Source organism: Mandrillus leucophaeus, unplaced genomic scaffold (assembly GCF_000951045.1).
Source record: "Mandrillus leucophaeus isolate KB7577 unplaced genomic scaffold, Mleu.le_1.0 Scaffold1061, whole genome shotgun sequence".
Taxonomy (NCBI): Eukaryota; Metazoa; Chordata; class Mammalia; order Primates; family Cercopithecidae; genus Mandrillus; species Mandrillus leucophaeus.
Window position 1 is genome coordinate 372,080 of NW_012098777.1, and position 19,684 is coordinate 391,763.

Below are 19,684 nucleotides of genomic sequence, written 5' to 3' on the forward strand. Positions count from 1 at the left end.
AAAGTAAAGGATAACTTGGGAGAACAGTGGAAGGACACGTGGGACAAATGGAACACAGTCCTAGATTGAGTTCTGGAAACAAGAAAGAAATAGAGGACCTCAAACTACATGAAAAGAAACTTTAACTTTGAAGTTCAGAAGAGGGGTTAGAAAGTAGTAATTTTTTAAAAAAACTATATTAAAAAGCATAAGGAAATAGATAAAGGAGGAAGTTCACAGTATAGAACAAAGAATAGAAGACTTGCAGGATGTATTAATTTTTTTCTCCTATTTTCCAAAATAACAATAGGGCTAATGAATCCTTGGGAGGGGGGCAAGGATGGGCTATCAGAGTGTGTAAGATGTGCAAGTAAGAACAGACTGTCCCTTTGTACCTGATCCTGTCTCCACATGTTGCATTATTTGGTATAGGGTTGAGAACCACCAGAGAGTTAGATAGGGTGATGAAAGTTGTTTCAGAATTTTGTAAGCAATATGAGCAAGGTGATTGTGGGGATTAATATCTCCTGCATTAACGGGCAAGGAAGGAGGATCCTGTGAGGAAGAAAAAATCGGCAGAAATAGTAGGAACTTCTTTAGATAAGTAAACACATCTCGTGCCAAAACCTCTCTCTCACTGTTGCCTCAACTATATTTCTTCTTCACTTTGTTTTAGTCAGTTAAGTATTGGAATTTGTTTCATCTATACGGTGATTTTTGAGGAAGAAAGATACTGAAATCTCTAATTTGTCAGGTGAATATGAAAGTTTTCTGACAACATTTCCTCAGGCTAAGAGTCCTGATAAGGAGAGAAAATAAAATAATATGGCCCAAATAAAGATAAGCCGAGGGAGAGATACTACACTTTTCCCTCCAGGTAGTCCAAAAGAAAAAGTAAGCCTATGAAACATGAGTGAAAACACCCTACAGCCACAGCAGGAATAGCAATGAGGCACTACAAAGGAAGATCTGTCAGGGACTGTGGATCAAAAGTAGCAGCAAGAGAGAAAGTAAAACCATTCTCTCTAATATACTTTCTTAATTTTACTATTTCTTCCACTTTCTTTTTAGCATGTCAGCTAAAATATTTAATGAGATTTGAAAGATTTAAAAATCAATGGTTTTTCTGCGGTTCTTAGGATGTTTCTTATAAATAACTTAAGTCAATTCTCTCTTCCAACATCCCTTACCCAACCTGTAGCAAAGGGAAACTGAAAAGGGGGGCGGGGCGGGGAAGCATTAAGTTTGCTCTCCTATCTCCCTTTCATTTACTCTCAAACAACATCTTTTATTTAATTATTTAATTCACCCCTTAGGTTCTAAGGGTGCACAAATCCAGAAGGAATGCCAGTTTCTTCTCCAGCTATGTTTATCCTTTTCCTTTAGCTTGTTGTTTATGGAATTTTTCAAAGGTTTACTATAAACTTAGGAAAAAACAAATGCTAGTTTCCCCTCCTTTAAGGAGCATCAGAACTGCTGGCTCAGTCTACCTAAAACTCCTTCCGTGGCCCTAAGGAATTTCATGTACTTCCCAAAGGGAGCAGTTTGTACTCATCTCAACAGGGAAGAAAGCATATCGTGCACTCTCCCTGAATGTATTCACTCACCCTGCCACGCAACCAGAAGAGCAGCACAAAATGACACACTTACGAACAATGCCTCATCTCCGCACCTGCAGATGGCCTGATGTCTAAAGCTCTCAGTCATGAAAGGGCCTCTAGAAAGGGGCAGTAAATTTAAAAAATGATGAAGATTTGGCATGGTTTTTTCCCCCCAAAAGAGAAGAAGCCAAAAGCAATTCATTGCAACACCCTTTCTACTCTGTAAATAGACTCTCTGCTCTTGCAAAACTTTAAAAAAGTAACAATTACTACTGATATCTATATTCAGCAAACTATAGTAGTACTTCAGATAATTTACAGATGGCTCCACGATAGCCTCTTACCACAGTCTATCAAAATCTCCCTGTACATCCCGACTTCTAATTATATCACTTTATCTTTTATATTTTATTTTGATTAAAAAGTGATAGGTGATTTGCATGTCTGCATATATGTGCAAAACAGCACTGCATCTCTACATTGCACTGACAATAGAAAGAGAGAAGGGGCAACTGGAAGAAAGGGCTTGGAAAGAGACCTCTTTTCCATTCTCCCTGAACCCCTTATCTATGCCTTTTCCTTTATCATCTTTTATGTACTATAAGGGAGCTATTTGGTGGAAACACTTTTGCGTAATATAAGTCTTTATCAGACAGCCTGGCTTATGGGATATGGACCCAGGGAAGTCTTCCTTCTATAGCTTGAAAGGTACTCTACAATGACACTATGTTAATAAACTTAAAATGAGAGAAAAGTCAAAACTAAAAGATTCAATTAAGAGTAATCTTTCATCCAAATAGCTACCAATTGTTTATCCTAAAGGAGCTAGTCCATTGAATTAAATTCACTAGTTTCTATTAAGTAATAAAGTATATGCTTGTGTTTCCATGAGCAATTTTAGTTTCAAATGTCCTGCATTCAGCGTGACCAGCTTTAAGGCATAAGTTTTGCTTGTTTATTTTTAAGATATCCAACTGTTATAATTTTACCATAAAAGAAAAGTTAAAAGAGAAGCTTAATTCACGAAGGCACTGTTCTGTGCCCAAGAGTATAACTAAGATAGTTATAACACAGAAATCAAGAGTTTAGACTGAAAAGGAGGAAATATCTATTTAAGTTATTTTATTGTTATTCAGCAGCTGGTATTGATATCATTAGGCAGAATAAAATCTATTTATATTTTAGAAGACTTACTGCTTCAACCAGCCACATAAGAATATAATAAACACCTACCATATATGAGGTATTATATTTCATAAACCCAAACACACTAATTTACTTACCACTTTTGAAAATACACTTTCATTTCTGGAGAAAACCCATAGTAACGTATCATCTTCCCACAGTTTATTTTGATGAATCTTGCCTTAAAATCTATTTTCTGTATTTATTTCTCAGTTCCGGTACATTCTTTCTTGATTGCTTTACCTTTAACCTGGGTTAATGCCTATATTATATTTTCCTTTCCTGCTTACAAATAATTGACAGAACATATCTATTTCTAGGTCTTCTAATTTCTTTTCCACCTTTCTTCCAAATGCTAATTTATTTCCCTCCTCCTACTTCCAGTGTCTGACTATATTTTACCTTTTTAAATCTTCTTAAATCCTTTTTAAATTAAGTTAATAGGTAACTTAATTGGCAAATGCCATTAGCTCTTTCTAAGCTACAGTGTCAACCTTAGATGATAATCTATGCAAGTGTTTCCACAAAGTCACACTGTCTAAGATGGCAGAGTAACTTCCCAATGTTCCATACAGCTACAAAATAATTTGCACACATTCTGCCCTCTTCCTCAACTCTGCATAGCCCTGTCATCACAACTGTACTTCATACCTTTCTTTTACCATCAATCTTTTCTAAAAACAGTTTATATTAACTGTCTTTATTCCTTATCACCCATTTTCTGCCTTCACACTATGTGCTCTTGCTTTCCTCTACTATTCCACTGAAATGACACCCATGAATGTAATCAAGTGAGTGTCTACTATTTGCCAAATATGATGGATACCTCCAGTTCATACCTGCACTCTTGTCCTTTCTGTAGCACTTGAAAATGCTGAATGACCCTCCTTTCTTGAGATAATAATTTCTTAAGCACATCCTTCTATTAGTCCTGCAGGCTACTTCACTTTTCCGTATATAATTTGTTATTTCAATAAGTAATTTTGATGCACTCTACTCATGCAATCATTACTCCACACTTCCTCTCTGAGTTTTTCTCCTTAATGTGCCCCAAATCAATATTTCTGATAAACATCTATTACCTGAGTTCCAAATCTCTACCTATCTACATGCCTGTGAAATAGCTTCATTTACATGTCTTCAAGTGCTCCAACCTCAAAATGCAAATTGTCATCATTGTCTTATCCCCATTCCCACACAAACAAATCGTATTATTACAGGTTTCATTAACACAATCCTATTCTTTTCTTTCCTTTTTGAAATGTAAATTTGATTGTATTTGGCCTGCTTTAAACCTTCAGTGACTCTCTAGTGACTACAAGATAAAGTTTGAGTCACTTCTCATGGCACAAAATGCATCTTCATGCCCTGGCCCCTTCCTCTACCTTCTCTTTTGTTTGTTTGTTTGTTTGTTTGTTTTTGTTTTTTGGGGGGTGGGGGGATGGAGTCTCGCTCTATCACCAGGCTGGAGTGCAGTGGCGCAATCTCAGCTCACTGCAACCTCCACCTCCTGGGTTCAAGCGATTCTCCTGCGTCAGCCTCCTGAGTAGCTGGGACTACAGGCGACTGCCACCACGCCTAGCTAATTTTTGTATTTTTATTAGAGATGGGGTTTCACCATGTTGACCAGGATGGTCTCGATCTCTTGACCTCATGATCTGCCCACCTCGGCCTCCCAAAGTGCTAGGATTACAGACATGAGCCACTGTGCCTGGCCCCTTCTGTTTTTACCACTTTCTTATATGTAATCTGTCTGTGACTATATCAAATTACTTTCAGTTTCAATACTAGTCCTTCTACTTGGTATTCTCTTTTGTTTCCTTCATTCTACCTTATTTTTAGTTTAAGACTCAGCTTAAATTCAGTATAGCCTATGAAAGCTTTGAGGATACTTCAAAGCCAAAAACCAAAAAAAGACATATGGGTGTTCTTATGTGTGCAATCACAGATATATATCTTCATCTGTTTACATGGCTGTCTTACAGTTAGAATTTGATATTCTCGAGTGCAGGCACGCATCTCATGAATTTTGTGTCTCAAATCTTAATGCATTGCAGTCAATAAAATGTGTTCATTGAATGGAAAGGCTTTAAAGTGATAATGCTTTGGAAATATCTGTGGGGTCCAGATTTAAGAAGGCTTTCAATGTCAGACTAAAACTTATCATGTATTCTGCAAACATTGACATTCCATTAAAGGTTTCTTTATCAGTGCAATACACACACACACACACACACACACACACACACACACACACATGCCAGTGCTAATACAGCATTCACTATTGCCAAATACTGTTCTAAACTTATTTAATATTGTTATTCTTATTTAATTATTTTTCCTACCTAGCTGTTTGGGAAACTGAGACACAGAATAGTTAAGTGCAATATCCGAATTTAGACAGTAAGTGTTGAGGCAGCAGTTTGAACTCAGGTAATTTGGCTTCATCATCTATCCCAATAGTCACTTTGGGAAAATGTTAAACAGTATTAGCATGACTGATGACATCGGGATGAAATGGAAAAAGTATAAGCAGGGAAACCAGGTAAAGGGATACTCTGTTAACCCAGGCTTAAATTGGATTGAAATGGAAGCTATTTCAAAGAACTGGAAGATGTGTTGATGATTGGATATGTGAGAAGGAGAAATTAAGGAGAACACCAAAGTTTCCTGTACAGTGGTTAGGAAAATGTGATCGTGAGTAAAACAGAGAACTAAGGGATAAAGGGGAACATTTTTGGAGCAGAAAATTCAATATTACACATTCTGGTAGAAATGTCCAAATCCAGGAAGGTGGAACTGAAGAGGTGAGAAATTATAAGTGTTTTAAAGTGAGGAAACGAATAGAAAACAGAAATAGAGAATATAGTCAGAATTTTCAAGTAACTTTAGCAACTCCATTCCAACAGCATTTACCAAAATGTGATCCATAGATGTTACTAGGTGTTATATACCATAGAGCTCTCAGAAATGAATGTTGGAAAAGTTCAGGAAACACTTAGCACACCAATACTCCGCGACTGATGGAACAAGTATTTACCTTTACAATCTAATTCATCAGAGTTGTCTCCGCAGTCATTTTCTCCATCACATAACTTGCCATGAGGAATGCAGCGGCGATTATAGCAAGGTTTGAAGCCTCTTCGACAGCTTCTGTTTTCTTATAAATAAAAGTAGAAACTCATAACCAGAGATCATATAGAAATATTTGTACAAAATGAAAATCACAGATAATATTTCATTCATAATGACTGGATTATGGATCTATAAAACAAGTGCTGTGCAGTACAAAAGCTGTGGATTAGAATGTTTCTGTATTGTCAAAGAGTAGTTCATTCAGCAAGGGCCCTTTCCGACTTAGTGTTTTAACTTTAGTCATTCATGCCTGGAGATCTTTTCAAGTTATACCCATGTTATTGTTTCTGGCAATTCTGTCAAGTAGCACAGAAATAAATATATATCACGTATTCAATTCTGAAGCAATAAATATGTACCTCAAACATAACAAAAACACTCCAACATCCATTTCCTATATCCTTTGCATCTATCTGCAAGGATTTTATAACGAGGAGAAAAAGCAACAAAACATGTATTCCTGAATCAGTGTCTCATGGAGTCATCTAAATATCAACAAATTGCTCTTAAAAATTATCTTAAAATATCTACAGAATTCCCTGAGAAAGAATGACCTTCTGAGTTCTATTTACCATTACAAAGTTTTCTTGACATTCTCTGATTTGGGGCAGAAGCTACTACTTACAATAATTATAGCCGCCATGTATTAAACGTCAGCTTTGCCCCAGGCTCTGTACTGAGTATATGTAGATAAATACTTGCTGGTTTAATACTTTCAACTACTCATAAGAGCTAGCTATTTCATAGCAGAAAACTAAAACACAGAGAAGTGATTTATGTTACTTACCCTAGTCACACTAGGGTTTGTACACTAGGCTAGTTACACTAGCAGGTTTGGGAACAAAGATCTAACTTCAGGTGTGAGTCCAAAGCCCATACTCTACACCTGGCATTGGCAAACTATTACCCATAGGACAGATTTAGCCTGTGAGACTGTTTTCATATCGCTATTGGACTAAGAATAGTTTTAACATTTTTAAAGGATGATAAATAATAAACAACAGAGGATATGTGACAGAAAGCATATATGACCCACAAAACCTAACATATTTACCAGCTGAACCTTTACAGAAAATGCTTGCCAACTCCTACTCTACACGAGTATCATCTGACTTCCACAAAGATAAAAATAACATGAAATATAATCTCAAGTCAACTTATAGTAAATGCAAACCTGTGAGTTTATTACTTTTATACACTTTAATATTTTTATATCTTATAGAATATAGCCATTCATTAAAGCGAATATGTTATTTGAGATAAATTCTTTAAGATATTGGTTGCATATCAATTATGGACAAATTACATTAGACTCTCAGTTTAAATGATGGTGTGTTATCATGTAATGTAAAAGAGTGAGAAGACTGTCTGTGGAACTCACAGATCCTGTCTTTCCCTTGTTCTGACTTTTCTTTAATTATTCAGGTGTAATTATTACCAGATAATGAAATAGAGGAGAAAAGTAGACATAAAATGTAGCAATTTCAGATATAGACTCCTAAATTTTGCATAGCATATGAGCCCAATGCTATTGGATTTCCAGGATTAAAAATAAATCAGGACCATTTTTTAAAAATCTGGATCAAATATACAATGATTATCAATGATTATGCAAAGGCAGATTTCCAGGAAAAATATTGTTGCAATGAAGGGAAATCTCAGCTGCTTACTAGAGCATAAAAGTTAATCTCTACTCCTAAGGGAGGTTAGAGGTTGACTGTCACTAAGGGTTACCAAAAGCAGCATAGCTGGTGGAATTCTATGTTTGATGTGGACCGTGCCTAAGGAAATGAGCCTTTGTACCAAAGGACACTAGCTCCCATGCTAATCCTGGAGACAGAAATAGAACTGACAAGACTTTGATAACAACCCAACAATGTGCTATTGTCTGTTGGTGAAACTTTGCTTCAGAGTAAGCCTGTCCATATCCAAAAACCACTGATATTTCTGAGTTACATTTTAAGGAAAGTAAACCTAAAACCTATTGCTAGAGATGAATAAGTAGGGAGTTCAGAAGATTAGCTACTACTTTTAAAAATATTCATATTCTGGCTGGATGTGATGCTCAGACCTGTTATCCTAGCACTCTGTGAGGTTGAGGCAGGAGGATTGCTTGAGATCAGCAGTTTAAGACCAGTCTGGACAACACAATGAGACTCTGTCTCTTTAAATAAAATAAAATAAAATAAGATAAAATAAAATAAAATAAAAAAGTCTATTTTGTGGATATAAAACCATGAAGAAATTATTTAGTGAATATCATGGCTATAGAATAGGAGATAAAGTACCTCATTTTAACACAAGCAAAGCCACATCAATTGCCTTAGATCAACAGGTTAATGAGAAATATTAAAGAAATTATCCACATAAACCAAACAGAGACAAGCAAACCAAAAACTGTAAAAGAATCAGAAAACTTTATCTGAAATGAGCAAACCCATATTGGACACTTACCACAGTAGAGCAGTTTTTCATCTGATTTATCCTTACAGTGAGGAATGCCATCGCAGGTGAGCTGGTAGTCAATGCACTCACCATTTCCACATTCAAACTCTGAATAAATGTTGCAGGAGGAATTTTTAGCTGCAAGGAAAAAAAAAAAAAAAAGTCAATGCTTTTGTGCAATGACTAGTATTTTTTGACACCACTACAATTATTTTTCTTAATTTTAATTATAAAGATAAACTAAACTTTATCAAAATGTAAAATTAAAGAGCCATGGCTTATGACATTTCTTTATGAAATTAAGATCTTAAAAAATAATTTTCTGGCCAGGCACAGAGGCTCACGCCTGTAATCTCAGCACTTTTGGAGGCCGAGGTGGGCGGATCACGAGGTCAGAAGATTGAGACCATCCTGGATAACATGGTGAAACCCCATCTCTACCAAAAATACAAAAAATTAGCCGGGCGTGGTGACACATGCCTGCAGTCCCAGCTACATGGGAGGTTGAGGCAGGAGAATCGTTTGAACCTGGGAGGCCAAGGTTGCAGTGAATGGAGATCTCGCCACTGCACTCCAGCCTGGGCAACAGGGCAAGACTGTGTCTCAAAAGAGTAATAATTATTATTATTATTATTATTGTTTTTAAAAAGAGCCAGTTAAATGAGCTCTGTACATACTGAAAGTGTTTTTGTGTTTTCTTACTGGAATCTATTATGTATTTTTCAATATACTAATATTTTTCAGTGCATACAGTACCCATTGTGAATGTTCGATGTGAACCATCTCAGTCAAATGAATAGTCCCTACTTTTCCCCACTTTCTGGTCTTCCTAACTATCTTCTGCTTAAACCTCAGTAGCAAGTTATACTGTTCAGAAATATAAGAATTGTCAAAATAAGACCTTTGTCAGATCCATGTGTGGGAGGTTCCCAGGAGCAGACTCTTTCTTGCTGCCGTACATGAGCAGCACCTACTCCATAAAGTGTACAGGAATCAGTGGGATGAGGGGCAGGAGGATGATGGTGAGGTGGAAAGCATGTGCACCTGATGCTATGGACTCCAAATGACTGCTGTCAGAAAGTCTCATTTCTAAGCCTCAGAATTTTTATTAGAAATTAAGAGTTTGAATTTTTAGGTGATTTGCACTAATTTGTAAGTTAAGAGTCTGAAAGTACAAAAAGATCTTTTCTACAGTTAAGTTTCATCCTTACAATGGCAGTATGTGATTACTATTTTGAAGGGTTTCTGTTGAGGACAATGGACTTATTTTTAATCTTCAGTAATAGATTTACCAGCAGACTTTGGGATCCAATTTTTGGGATATACTGTCTGCTTGCATGTATGTACTCACCCTGTTGCTTGCTGAATAATTGTACATTTAAATACATTTGTATTATTTATGTTGGAGGTAAGCAGAATTCATTCATCTCTGCTAATGAAAGAATATAGCTTAATTTTATAATTTAGTATTAGTTTTTGAGCATTATTTCAGGAATATTCAATTAAACAGCCACTAATACTATTTGAACTTTCCAAGGTTTTATTTCTTTATTATTCCTAGAATTTAATTAATTTAGTAGAGGGTCTATTTATCTAAGGCTTTTTTTTTAAATTATGTCAATTTTTATTTAGATTCAGCAGGTACAGGTGCACGTTTGTTACAAGGGTTTACTACATGATACTGAGGTTTAAGATATGATTGATCCTGTCACCCAGGTACTGAGCATAGTACCAACAGTTAATTTTTTTTACCTTTGTCCACCCTCTTTCTCTCCTCACTCTAACAGACCCAAATGTCCATTGTTGCCATCTTAGTGCCTTTGGGGAAAAGACAAAAACTATTCAAAGATAAATAGGTTTTGTATATTATGCAAAAACAAATATTATATGAATACAATTCTTCTTCAGGTACGTTCATTTGATAAAATAATATTGAGTGCTTTCTGCTTCTTTCTGGAAACATCATGGTTCAGTTGCCCTTATTCTCCTGAACAGCAATTACTTCATCTAATTATATTTACTATATCTATTTCTTTTATGGATTACAATAAGATTAGCAATGTTGTATGCAAGGGGACTGCCTAATCTTCTTGTCAACAGTTATGACAACAAATGGTTTTCCCTCATTTGCCCTCAGTTAGGTGTTAGTACATGACCTTTCACCCCTTTAATGCTGCCATTAACATTCATGAACTGCTCTGGGTGAAATCACTTAGATGAGGACACAGATATGCTACAAACATTCTCATGTCCCTAAAGATGAATTTGACAAGGAGAAGCCAAGAGTTACTCTCTAATCTCTCCGCTGGACTACAGGATTTCAATATGAATGCACAATGGATGTCGTCTGCCTCTATAACAGATTGTGAGCTCTGAGGAATCCAATATCACTCTACAGTTCCATGTGAATACAATCGTGCTTGTTTAAAATGACAGTTTTCTTCCTGATTCATTTCCTCTCATCAATAGAGAGAAGCTTGGAAGGGACAGTTGTATTGAATGTATTATGCAGCAAGGACAGGCCTCCACTGTACAGAAATAAGCTTTGCCGTTGTGACTAAAGGCATTGCTTCACTACTAGCCTGCAGTGACCTGTGAAAGAAACATGAGTGATTCTAATGCATGTCTAACACTCCAGGCTTACAGATGGCATCAGATCCAGACCATTACAGCTGAAACCACAAAGGCAAACTGAAAGAATTTAAGCCATTGCCTGAGCAATTCAGAGAAGTGTTAAGTGACAAAGAAATATGGGAATTTGTGGCCCGAAATATGGAAATTGGCCATCTGTATTTAAAATTTTGACCAATTGCATCATTTTCTCATTTGCTTTGGCACAGTCTTAAATAAAACAACTTTTACTTTTTGTGCTAAGAGGTGCCTTTTTGGGTTGTAGTATCAACTTGCACAGTGAGAAAATATGTCTATGTTATTTTGTATATGGTGTAATAGTTTTCAAGCTAAAGAAAATTATGCCGAAGCACTTACATTGAAGAGCAGGAAAGAGATAAAATCCTTCCATTGGAAAGAGAGTAAAAAATGACTGAAGAGGAAGATGAAAAATACTTATTTTTATTATGTAGACATATCCAACTCTGTTAATTTTCTGCATGAAAAGATATGCACTGAGGATATATTTAATGGATGAGGAGAGAAAAAAATGTATCAAATTTGACACATCCTGAGAGTGATTTCACCAATTTCCAACAAGATTCTTCTCTCCCACCTTATATATATATTGTCTTAATGTTAAAAGGAAATTAACCTTTTTAAATTTTGCTTGCAAGCTTTTCATGGCAGTATTGAAACACTTGAACCTTGATTTATTTTGGAAACAGTTTTGGAAACTTAGCTGTTAATAAGTGTATATTGTAATGGTACTAATTAAAGATTGTAATGCCTTTGGGAGGTATAAACATCATGCAAGGCTGCAATGTTACACTCTTAATTAACAGTTTGGAAAAGATTACAAATAAGCTGCATGAGCCATTCTCTCTCATTTACATACTGTGATGGACTGTGAGTGGTTTTACTGCAAGGCTACTGATATACTGCCTGTATACCAGTTTATTTCAGCTTCAATTACTTTTGCTATTGATTGAATTCACAAAGTCACAACTGGAAGTTTTCAGATGACCATTGTGTGCAGATACTTCTCTACCTAGCCCCAATACTTTCTAGTGCACAACCAGGAGGGTAAAAACATATGTTACCACTTTGGTTATCATTATCTAGTACATAGTGTTATAACTAAGCAGAACAGCGAACTCAGTTTTCTTTAGAGCAGAGAGATAACATGACTAAGCTTCTAATATTGGAAGAGAGTATAACTTCATGAATACACAAACACAATTTCAGTTATGTGTGTGGAATTTGGAACAGATATGTCATATTACATTTCAATTCTCTTTACTTACTCACACATCTGTTGTCCTCTAGCAATATTCGGTCCCCTCTGCAGGAACAATTCACTCTCCCATTGGGAGTTAAAAGGCACAAATCATGGCAGCCTCCATTCAATAATGCACATGGAGAAAGTTCACCTACAATAAAGAGGTTGTATTGGTAACATTTTATATCGAATTTCTATTCTATGTTAGATATATATTAATAGTAAACTATTAGACTGCCTCAATCTCTCAATAATATGCCATTAAAAAGCAACATTCAGGACTTTTGAAAATCTAAGCACTCCTAAGGCTAAAGTACATTACAAAAGTATGTAACACTAATCAAATCTTTCTAATACATCTGATACCATGGCATCAAATGAACTAGTTCTGCTAGAAACCACATTGATACTGCAAACTGCAATTTTGTAAGCACTGCATTGACTAAAGAACTGTTAAGCCCAGATGCAAAGTTTATCTATCAAGCGTAATTTTCATGATTTGAAACAACTTGATTTGAAAATTCAAAGATATGAAGATTGAGAGAGAAATAAGATTTTTAGAAGAAATAATTAAAAATGAACTGCTCCTGTGATGGTAAATTATGCAATATAGAAGTTGCCTTGAATATTTCAGATAATTTCAATATTTTGAACAGTCAAATCTTGAACACTATTCCTAAGAACTATAAAAAAAACAAAATCAACCATCGTAGTAATAAAAAATAATATTTTTAAAAAGAAAAAACAAATCCAACTATTACTAGGAAACATATATACATTTTTAGAGATCAGAGATTATACAATGAGGAAGTACATTTGCTTTCTATTATAACTTACAGCTATTGGTGTCATTGGCAACAGCTATGATTCCCATTGGCTGATGTGGAATATCGGAACGAAGAATTTTTGTATCTCCTCCTGTGTACTTGTTGGACCGCAGGATAGCTCTTCTTCCCCAGTCTGACCAGAATATATAATTGTCATAAACAGCCAAGCTGAGGAAAGTTCCTGGGCCGGACTTAACTATCACCTGAAATAAATTAAAATACTGTATTTTTATGATGAATATATAGATATTTATATATCCACACCCATTTTTGCTTCAAAAATAAAAGATTTGGTTTAGTTGGATTTAATTAACATAAATCATCAGATAAAAATAAAATTTTACTAAATGAATTATGATATGCTTTATATTTAAAATGTTTTAGTCATTGTTAGTGCTTGCAATGTATTTACATAATATCCCAAGTATACTTTTATTTAACAATTCAATGTGTACAACAAGTGTATTGTTTGGTATTATAAACAAAAATCAACAAGCCAAAAATATTAGATGAAGATTATAAACATTTATTAACCTTTAGTAAGAAATCACCGGATATACAGTAGATACTCATCAAGTTCCCAGAACTACCTATGGAATATAAAGAACCATAAGATCTAGGTTCTTTCTTCAGGAAGTTCACCACATGAGTGACTAAACTAGTACATGTCTGAGAATAAAAGTTTAGAAGTAAAGACCATACTTTCACTCAGATCAGTATGGAGCAAAAGGGACTAGATTTATCTTTTCATCTAAAACAACCACACAACAGCAAAATATAGGAAACAACACTTTTGAAAACATTGCACATCAGGAAATGAAAGGCATTGATTTCTGGGTAATAGGAAATACTGGGTGCATCCCATGGCATCCACCATTTACCAGAGAGAGATTATAAGTAGCAGCACACACAGGACAAAAGCAGAGCCCAGATAATTCCATGAATAAAAGTTATGGGAAGAGAAAGTTATGGGAAAGTTATGGGTTGCTATATCTCACTGGGCAGAGGGTCAAGAGTAGAGAGTTCAGCAGAGGGAACTGTGAGTATCTGAAAAGAGTCATCCTGGAGCATTCAGTCAAGTACTGGTAAGTGCATGCATGTGTGCGAGCCAACTTCTCCAGGCTGGTGAAAGAACCACTGGAAAGGATGAGAGAGAAGAGTCCCCAAGTTCATATGGGTCCAGAAATCATGCCTGTTAACAACAACCAGATTCAAATATGTAATTCAAATTATAATTCATGAGACTCTGAGTACTCTTTAGGATCTGCCTGAGCAGTGGGGAATTGTTAATCTAGACTAAATAAACTTTGTTCTAGTCTTCTCTAACAAATCGTAGAAGCCAAGCCTGAAAGGAGCAAACTGTTTCAAACTAGCTTAACTGTCAATAATTTTTTATGAGAGTATAAAAATGTATACCAGCAAACTACTATGCAAGGAAAATGTAAAAAGGAAGAAAATCCTCAAATCAATGACTTCTGCTTCCACTTTAAGAAACTAGAAGAAAAGTAACTTAAACTCAAAGTAATAAAGAGAAGAAACTAAAGAAGGGAAATTTAACAAAATAGAAAACAGAAAAACAATAGAGCAAAATCAGTAAAACTAAAAACTGGGGTTTTATGTCAATAAAATGGCTAATACATCATAAAATTAGGTTTGTCCCAGGAATACAACTTGATTCAATATTAAAAAATCAATCAGCATAATTCACCATAATAGCTGACTAAAGAAGAAAACTCATATACATGTCCCAACACATGCAGAAAAACCACGATAAGATATGGCTTCTATTCTTGACAAAAAACTCAAAAACTAATAATAGAAATATAACGAGGCACAAAACAGGGGTGATCACTGTCACTACTTCTATTTAACATTATCCTGGAGTTTCTAACTAGTATAATAAGGCAAAAAAAATAAAAAATAAAAAGAATCTACATGGGAAAAGATAAGTCAAACTGTCTTCATTTGCAAGTGACTAAATCCTCTACGTAAAATATTTAACAGAATCTACAACAAATACTGCCAGAATGAATATATTAATTTAGTAAAATTGCAGGATACATGGCTGTTATTAAAAAGTAAATTGTATTTCTGTATACTAGCTATGAACAATTAGAAATCGAAATTAAAAAAACAGCTATTTACAATAGCCTCTACAAATATAAAATATTTAAATATAAAAACATATGTACAAGAATCTGAAAACTATAAAACATTGCTAAGAGAAATTAACAAAATCCTAAATAAAGAGATGTATAGAGAAGAAGAAGTATAATATATGTGTGCAATTTGTCATCTTTACAATCTTTAAGTGTATAATTCGGTGGTAATAAAAACATGTATATTCCTTTATTAACTTTTAAGTTCAGGGGTATATGTGCAGGTTTGTTATATAGGTAAGTTTGTATCACAGGGGTTCATTGTACAGACTGTTTCATCCCTCAGGGGTTAAGTTTAGTACCCATTCATTATTTTCATTATTTTTCCTGATCCTCTCGCTCCTCTCACCCTCTACCCTCCAATGGGTCCCAGTGTCTATTGTTCTCCTCTATATGTCCATGTGTTCCCATCATTTAGCTCCCAATTATAAGTGAGAACATGTGGTATTTGGTTTTCTGTTTCTGCATTAGTTTGCTACAGATAATGTCCTCCAGCTCCATCCATGTTTCTACAAAGGACAAGATCTTGTTATTTTTGGTGGTTGCATGGTATTCCATGGTATAAATGCAGCACATCTTCTTTATCCAGTGTACCATTGATGGGCATTTAGGTAGATTCCATGTCTTTGCTATTGTGAGTAGGGTTGTAATTAACATACATGTGCATGTATCTTTACAATAGAATGATTTACATTCCTTTGGGTATATACCCAGTAATGGGATTGCTGGGTCCAATGGTATCTCTATTTTGGTTGAAAACATTTTCCTTTTTCTCTACAACCTTGCCAGCATCTGTTATTTATTGACTTTTTAATAATAGCCATTCTGACTGGTGTGAAATGGTATCTTGTGGTTTTGATTTGCATTTCTCTAATTGCATTTCTCGATGTTGAGGTTTTTTGCATATTTTTTGGCTGCATGTATGCCTTCTTTTGAAAAGTGTCTGTCATTTGACAACATTTCCATGAGGTTTTTTTTTTTTTTTTTTTTTTGTAAATTTAAGTTTCTTAATAATGCTAGGTATTAGTCCTTTGTAAGACTCATAGTTTGCAAAAATGTTCTTCCATGCTGTAGGTGGTCTGTTAACTCTGCCAATAGTTTCTTTGGCTGTGCAGAGCTCTTTAGTTTAATTGTATTCGATTTGTCAATTTTTGCTTTTGTTGTAATTGCTTTTGGTGCCTTGTCACAAAATCTTTGCCTGTTCCTATGTCTAGAATGGTATTGCCTACCTTGTCTTCCAGGGTTTTTATAGTTTTGAGTTTTACATTTAATTCTTTAATGCATTTTGAATTAATTTTTGTGTATGGCTTAAGAAAGCGGTTCAGTTTCAATCTTCTGCATGTGGCTAGCTAGTTATCCCAGCACCATTTATTGAATAGAGTCCTTTCCCCTTTGCTTGTTTTTGTCAGCTTTGTTGAAGATCAGACAGTTGTAGGTATGCAGCCTTATTTCTGTAATCTCTAGTCTGTTGCATTGGTCTATATGCCAGTTTTTGTATGAGTACCATGCTCTTTGGTTACTGTAGCCCTGTAGTACAGTTTGAAGTCAGCTTGTGTGATTAGGATGCCTTGACTATTTGGGCATTTTCTGGTTTCGTATGAATTTTAAAACCATTTTTTTCTATCTCTGGGAAGAATTTCAATGGTAGTTTAATCAGAATAGTATTTAATCTATAAATTCCTTTGGGTGGTATCGCCATTTTAAAAATATTGTTTATTCATATCCATGAGCATGGAATGCTTTTACATTTGGTTGTGTCATCTCTGATTTCATTGAGCAGTGTTTTGTAGTATTCCTTGCAGAGATCTTTCTCATCACTGGTTAGTTGTATTATTAGGTATTTTGTGTGTGTGTGTGTGTGTGTGTGTGTGTGTGTGTTGCAATTGTGAGTGGACTGCATTTCTGATTTAGCTGTTTGTTTGGTTGTTGTTAGTGTATAGGAATCCTAGTAATTTGTGTACATTGATTTTGTATCCTGGGACTTTGCTGAAATTTTTTATCAGCTTAAGAAGCTTTTGGGCTGAGACTATGGTATTTTCTAGATATAGAATCATATTGTCTGCAAACAAAGATATTTTTATTTCCTCTCTCACTTGGATGCCCCTTATTTCTTTCTCTTGCCTGATTGCTCCGTCCAGGACTTCTAATACTATATTGAAAAGGGTTGGTAAGAGAGGGCATCCTTGTTGTACTAGTACATTCTTATGCTACTAACAAAGACTTACCTAAGACTGCGTAATTTATAAAGGAAAAAAAGTTTAATTGACCCACAGGTCAGCATGGCTGGGGAGGCCTCAGGAAACTTACAATAATGGCAGAAGGGGAAGCAAACATGTTGTTCACATGACAGCAGCAAGGAGAAGTGCAGAGGAAAGAAGGAGGAAAGCCCCTTATAAAACTATCAGATCTCATGATAATTCACTCACTCTCATGAGAGCAGCATGGAGGTAACCATCCTTATGACCCAAGTACCTCCCACAGGGTCCCTCCCATGACACATCGGGATTATGGGAACTACATTTTAAAATGAGATTTGGGTAGGGACACAGCCGAAACGTATCACTTGTCTTGTGCTGATTTTCAACAGGAATGCTTCCAGCTTTTGTCTATTCAATAAGATATTGGCTATGGATTCGTCATAGATGGCTTTTATTAGTTTAAGGTATGTTCCTTTAATACCTGGTTTATTGAGGTTTTGGGTGTTGAATTTTATCAAAAGCCTTTCCTGCATCTATTGAGATAGTCATGTGTTTTTTTGTCTTTTGTTCCATTTATATGATGAATCACCTTTATTGATTTGCATATATTGAACCAACCTTGCATCCTAAGGATAAAGCCTACTTGATCATAGGATAAGCTTTTTGATGTGCTGCTGGAATCAGTTTGCTAGTATTTTCTTGAGAACTTTTGTATCAATGTTCATCAAGGATATTGGCCTGAAGTTTTCTTTATTTGTTATGTCTCTACCAGGTTTTGGTATCAGGATGATGCTGGCCTCATATAATGAGTTGTTAAAGATTTCTTCCTCCTCAGTTTTTTGGAATAATTTCAGCAGGAATGGTACCAACTCATTTTTGTACATTTGGTAGACTTCGGCTGTGAATCATCTGGTCCTGGGCTTTTTTTGGTTGGTGGGCTATTTATTACTTACTTCATTTCAGAGCTAATTATTGGTCTGCTCAGGGATTCAACGTTTTCCTGGCTCAATCTTGGAAGGGTATATGTATCCAGGAATTAATCTATTTATTCTAGATTTTCTAGTGTATGTGCATAGAGGTGCTCATAATATTCTCTGATGGTTATTTCTAGTTCTGTGGGGTCAGTGGTAATATCTCCTTTGTCATTTTTAATTGTTTATTTGGATCTTTTCTCACTTCTTCTTTATTAATCTAGCCAGTGGTCTATCTATTTTATTTTATTTTTCAGAAAACCAGGCCCTGGTTTCATTTGGAACAAATCTGTGCCTTCCTATTATGTAATATAGGAAGTAATTCCTTCCTTTTATGGAGAAATTATATCGATGGAGGCGCTGTGGCATATACTTAGAATGAAGAAATGGGCCTTCTGCCTTATCAAATTCTAAGCCAAGAGAGCTTGGCAATCAGTATCCACTTTAGAACTACAGACTTTAGTGATTTCTGCTTGCAGAGTTGTTCTAAATTTTGTATTTGAAAATCAAATTAAATTGCCTAAATATAATTTTTTAATAAATATATCAATTTGATTTTTTGGCCTCAGTATTAATATTCCAAACAGGACTCACTGGGTTACTTTTCCCTGTAACCGGGAAAAAAAAAAAAACAAAAAAGAAACTTTTACAAGAATGATTACTGCAAAGGAATGGTAATCAAGAAATAAATATTTAGCAAAACAAACAAAAATTAATGCACACAATGATTCTAGCCAATAAGAAAATTATACAAGGTATTTAGTAAGTACTTATAAACATTATTCATTTAATTCTTAAGATCATTGACTGAGGCAAGGATTATTGCAGATTGTATTCAGATACGAAGAAACAGCTTGGAGAGATTTGCAACCTGCCAACAGTGATACACCTCATTAATGTAGGATCTGGAATTTGGTATAAGGTTAAACTCCAAATTAGAACAGCAAATGTACCAAGCTTACATGCCAATTACCAATTTAAGTGTTTTACTAATAAACTGTGAGGAAGACATAATCTTCTTCACATGTATGAGAAAGTTTAAGAGCAGATAAATTAGGTAACCTGGCCAAAGTGGCAAAGTTGCACCCAGTGTTCACATTGTTAACCACCTTCTTATTTCGTCTCCAAATCCCAACCCCATCCTTTTGCCACACATTGCCTCCGTAGGAATTACTATACTCTAACATTAAAACATTTAGCAACTACTGAAATTGGCATAGTTTGGAGAAAATAGATAATTTAAGGAATATGATAATTAAAAGATTACCACATCTCTCTCCCTCATCCTATAT

General features: G+C 35.1%; 1 protein-coding gene across 1 annotated transcript in view; it reads right to left on the bottom strand.

Moving 5' to 3' along the window:
* The window catches only part of LRP1B (low density lipoprotein receptor-related protein 1B), a gene marked incomplete at its 5' end in the record, with an annotated part of 705,068 nt that overhangs the window by 342,013 nt on the left and 343,371 nt on the right, over positions 1–19,684 (bottom strand). Inside the window, 4 exons of the mRNA XM_011984332.1 lie at positions 5,806–5,925; positions 8,355–8,483; positions 12,263–12,388; positions 13,075–13,267. Coding sequence (XP_011839722.1) covers positions 5,806–5,925; positions 8,355–8,483; positions 12,263–12,388; positions 13,075–13,267 — 568 coding nt within the window. The remainder of the gene's footprint in view (positions 1–5,805; positions 5,926–8,354; positions 8,484–12,262; positions 12,389–13,074; positions 13,268–19,684) is intronic.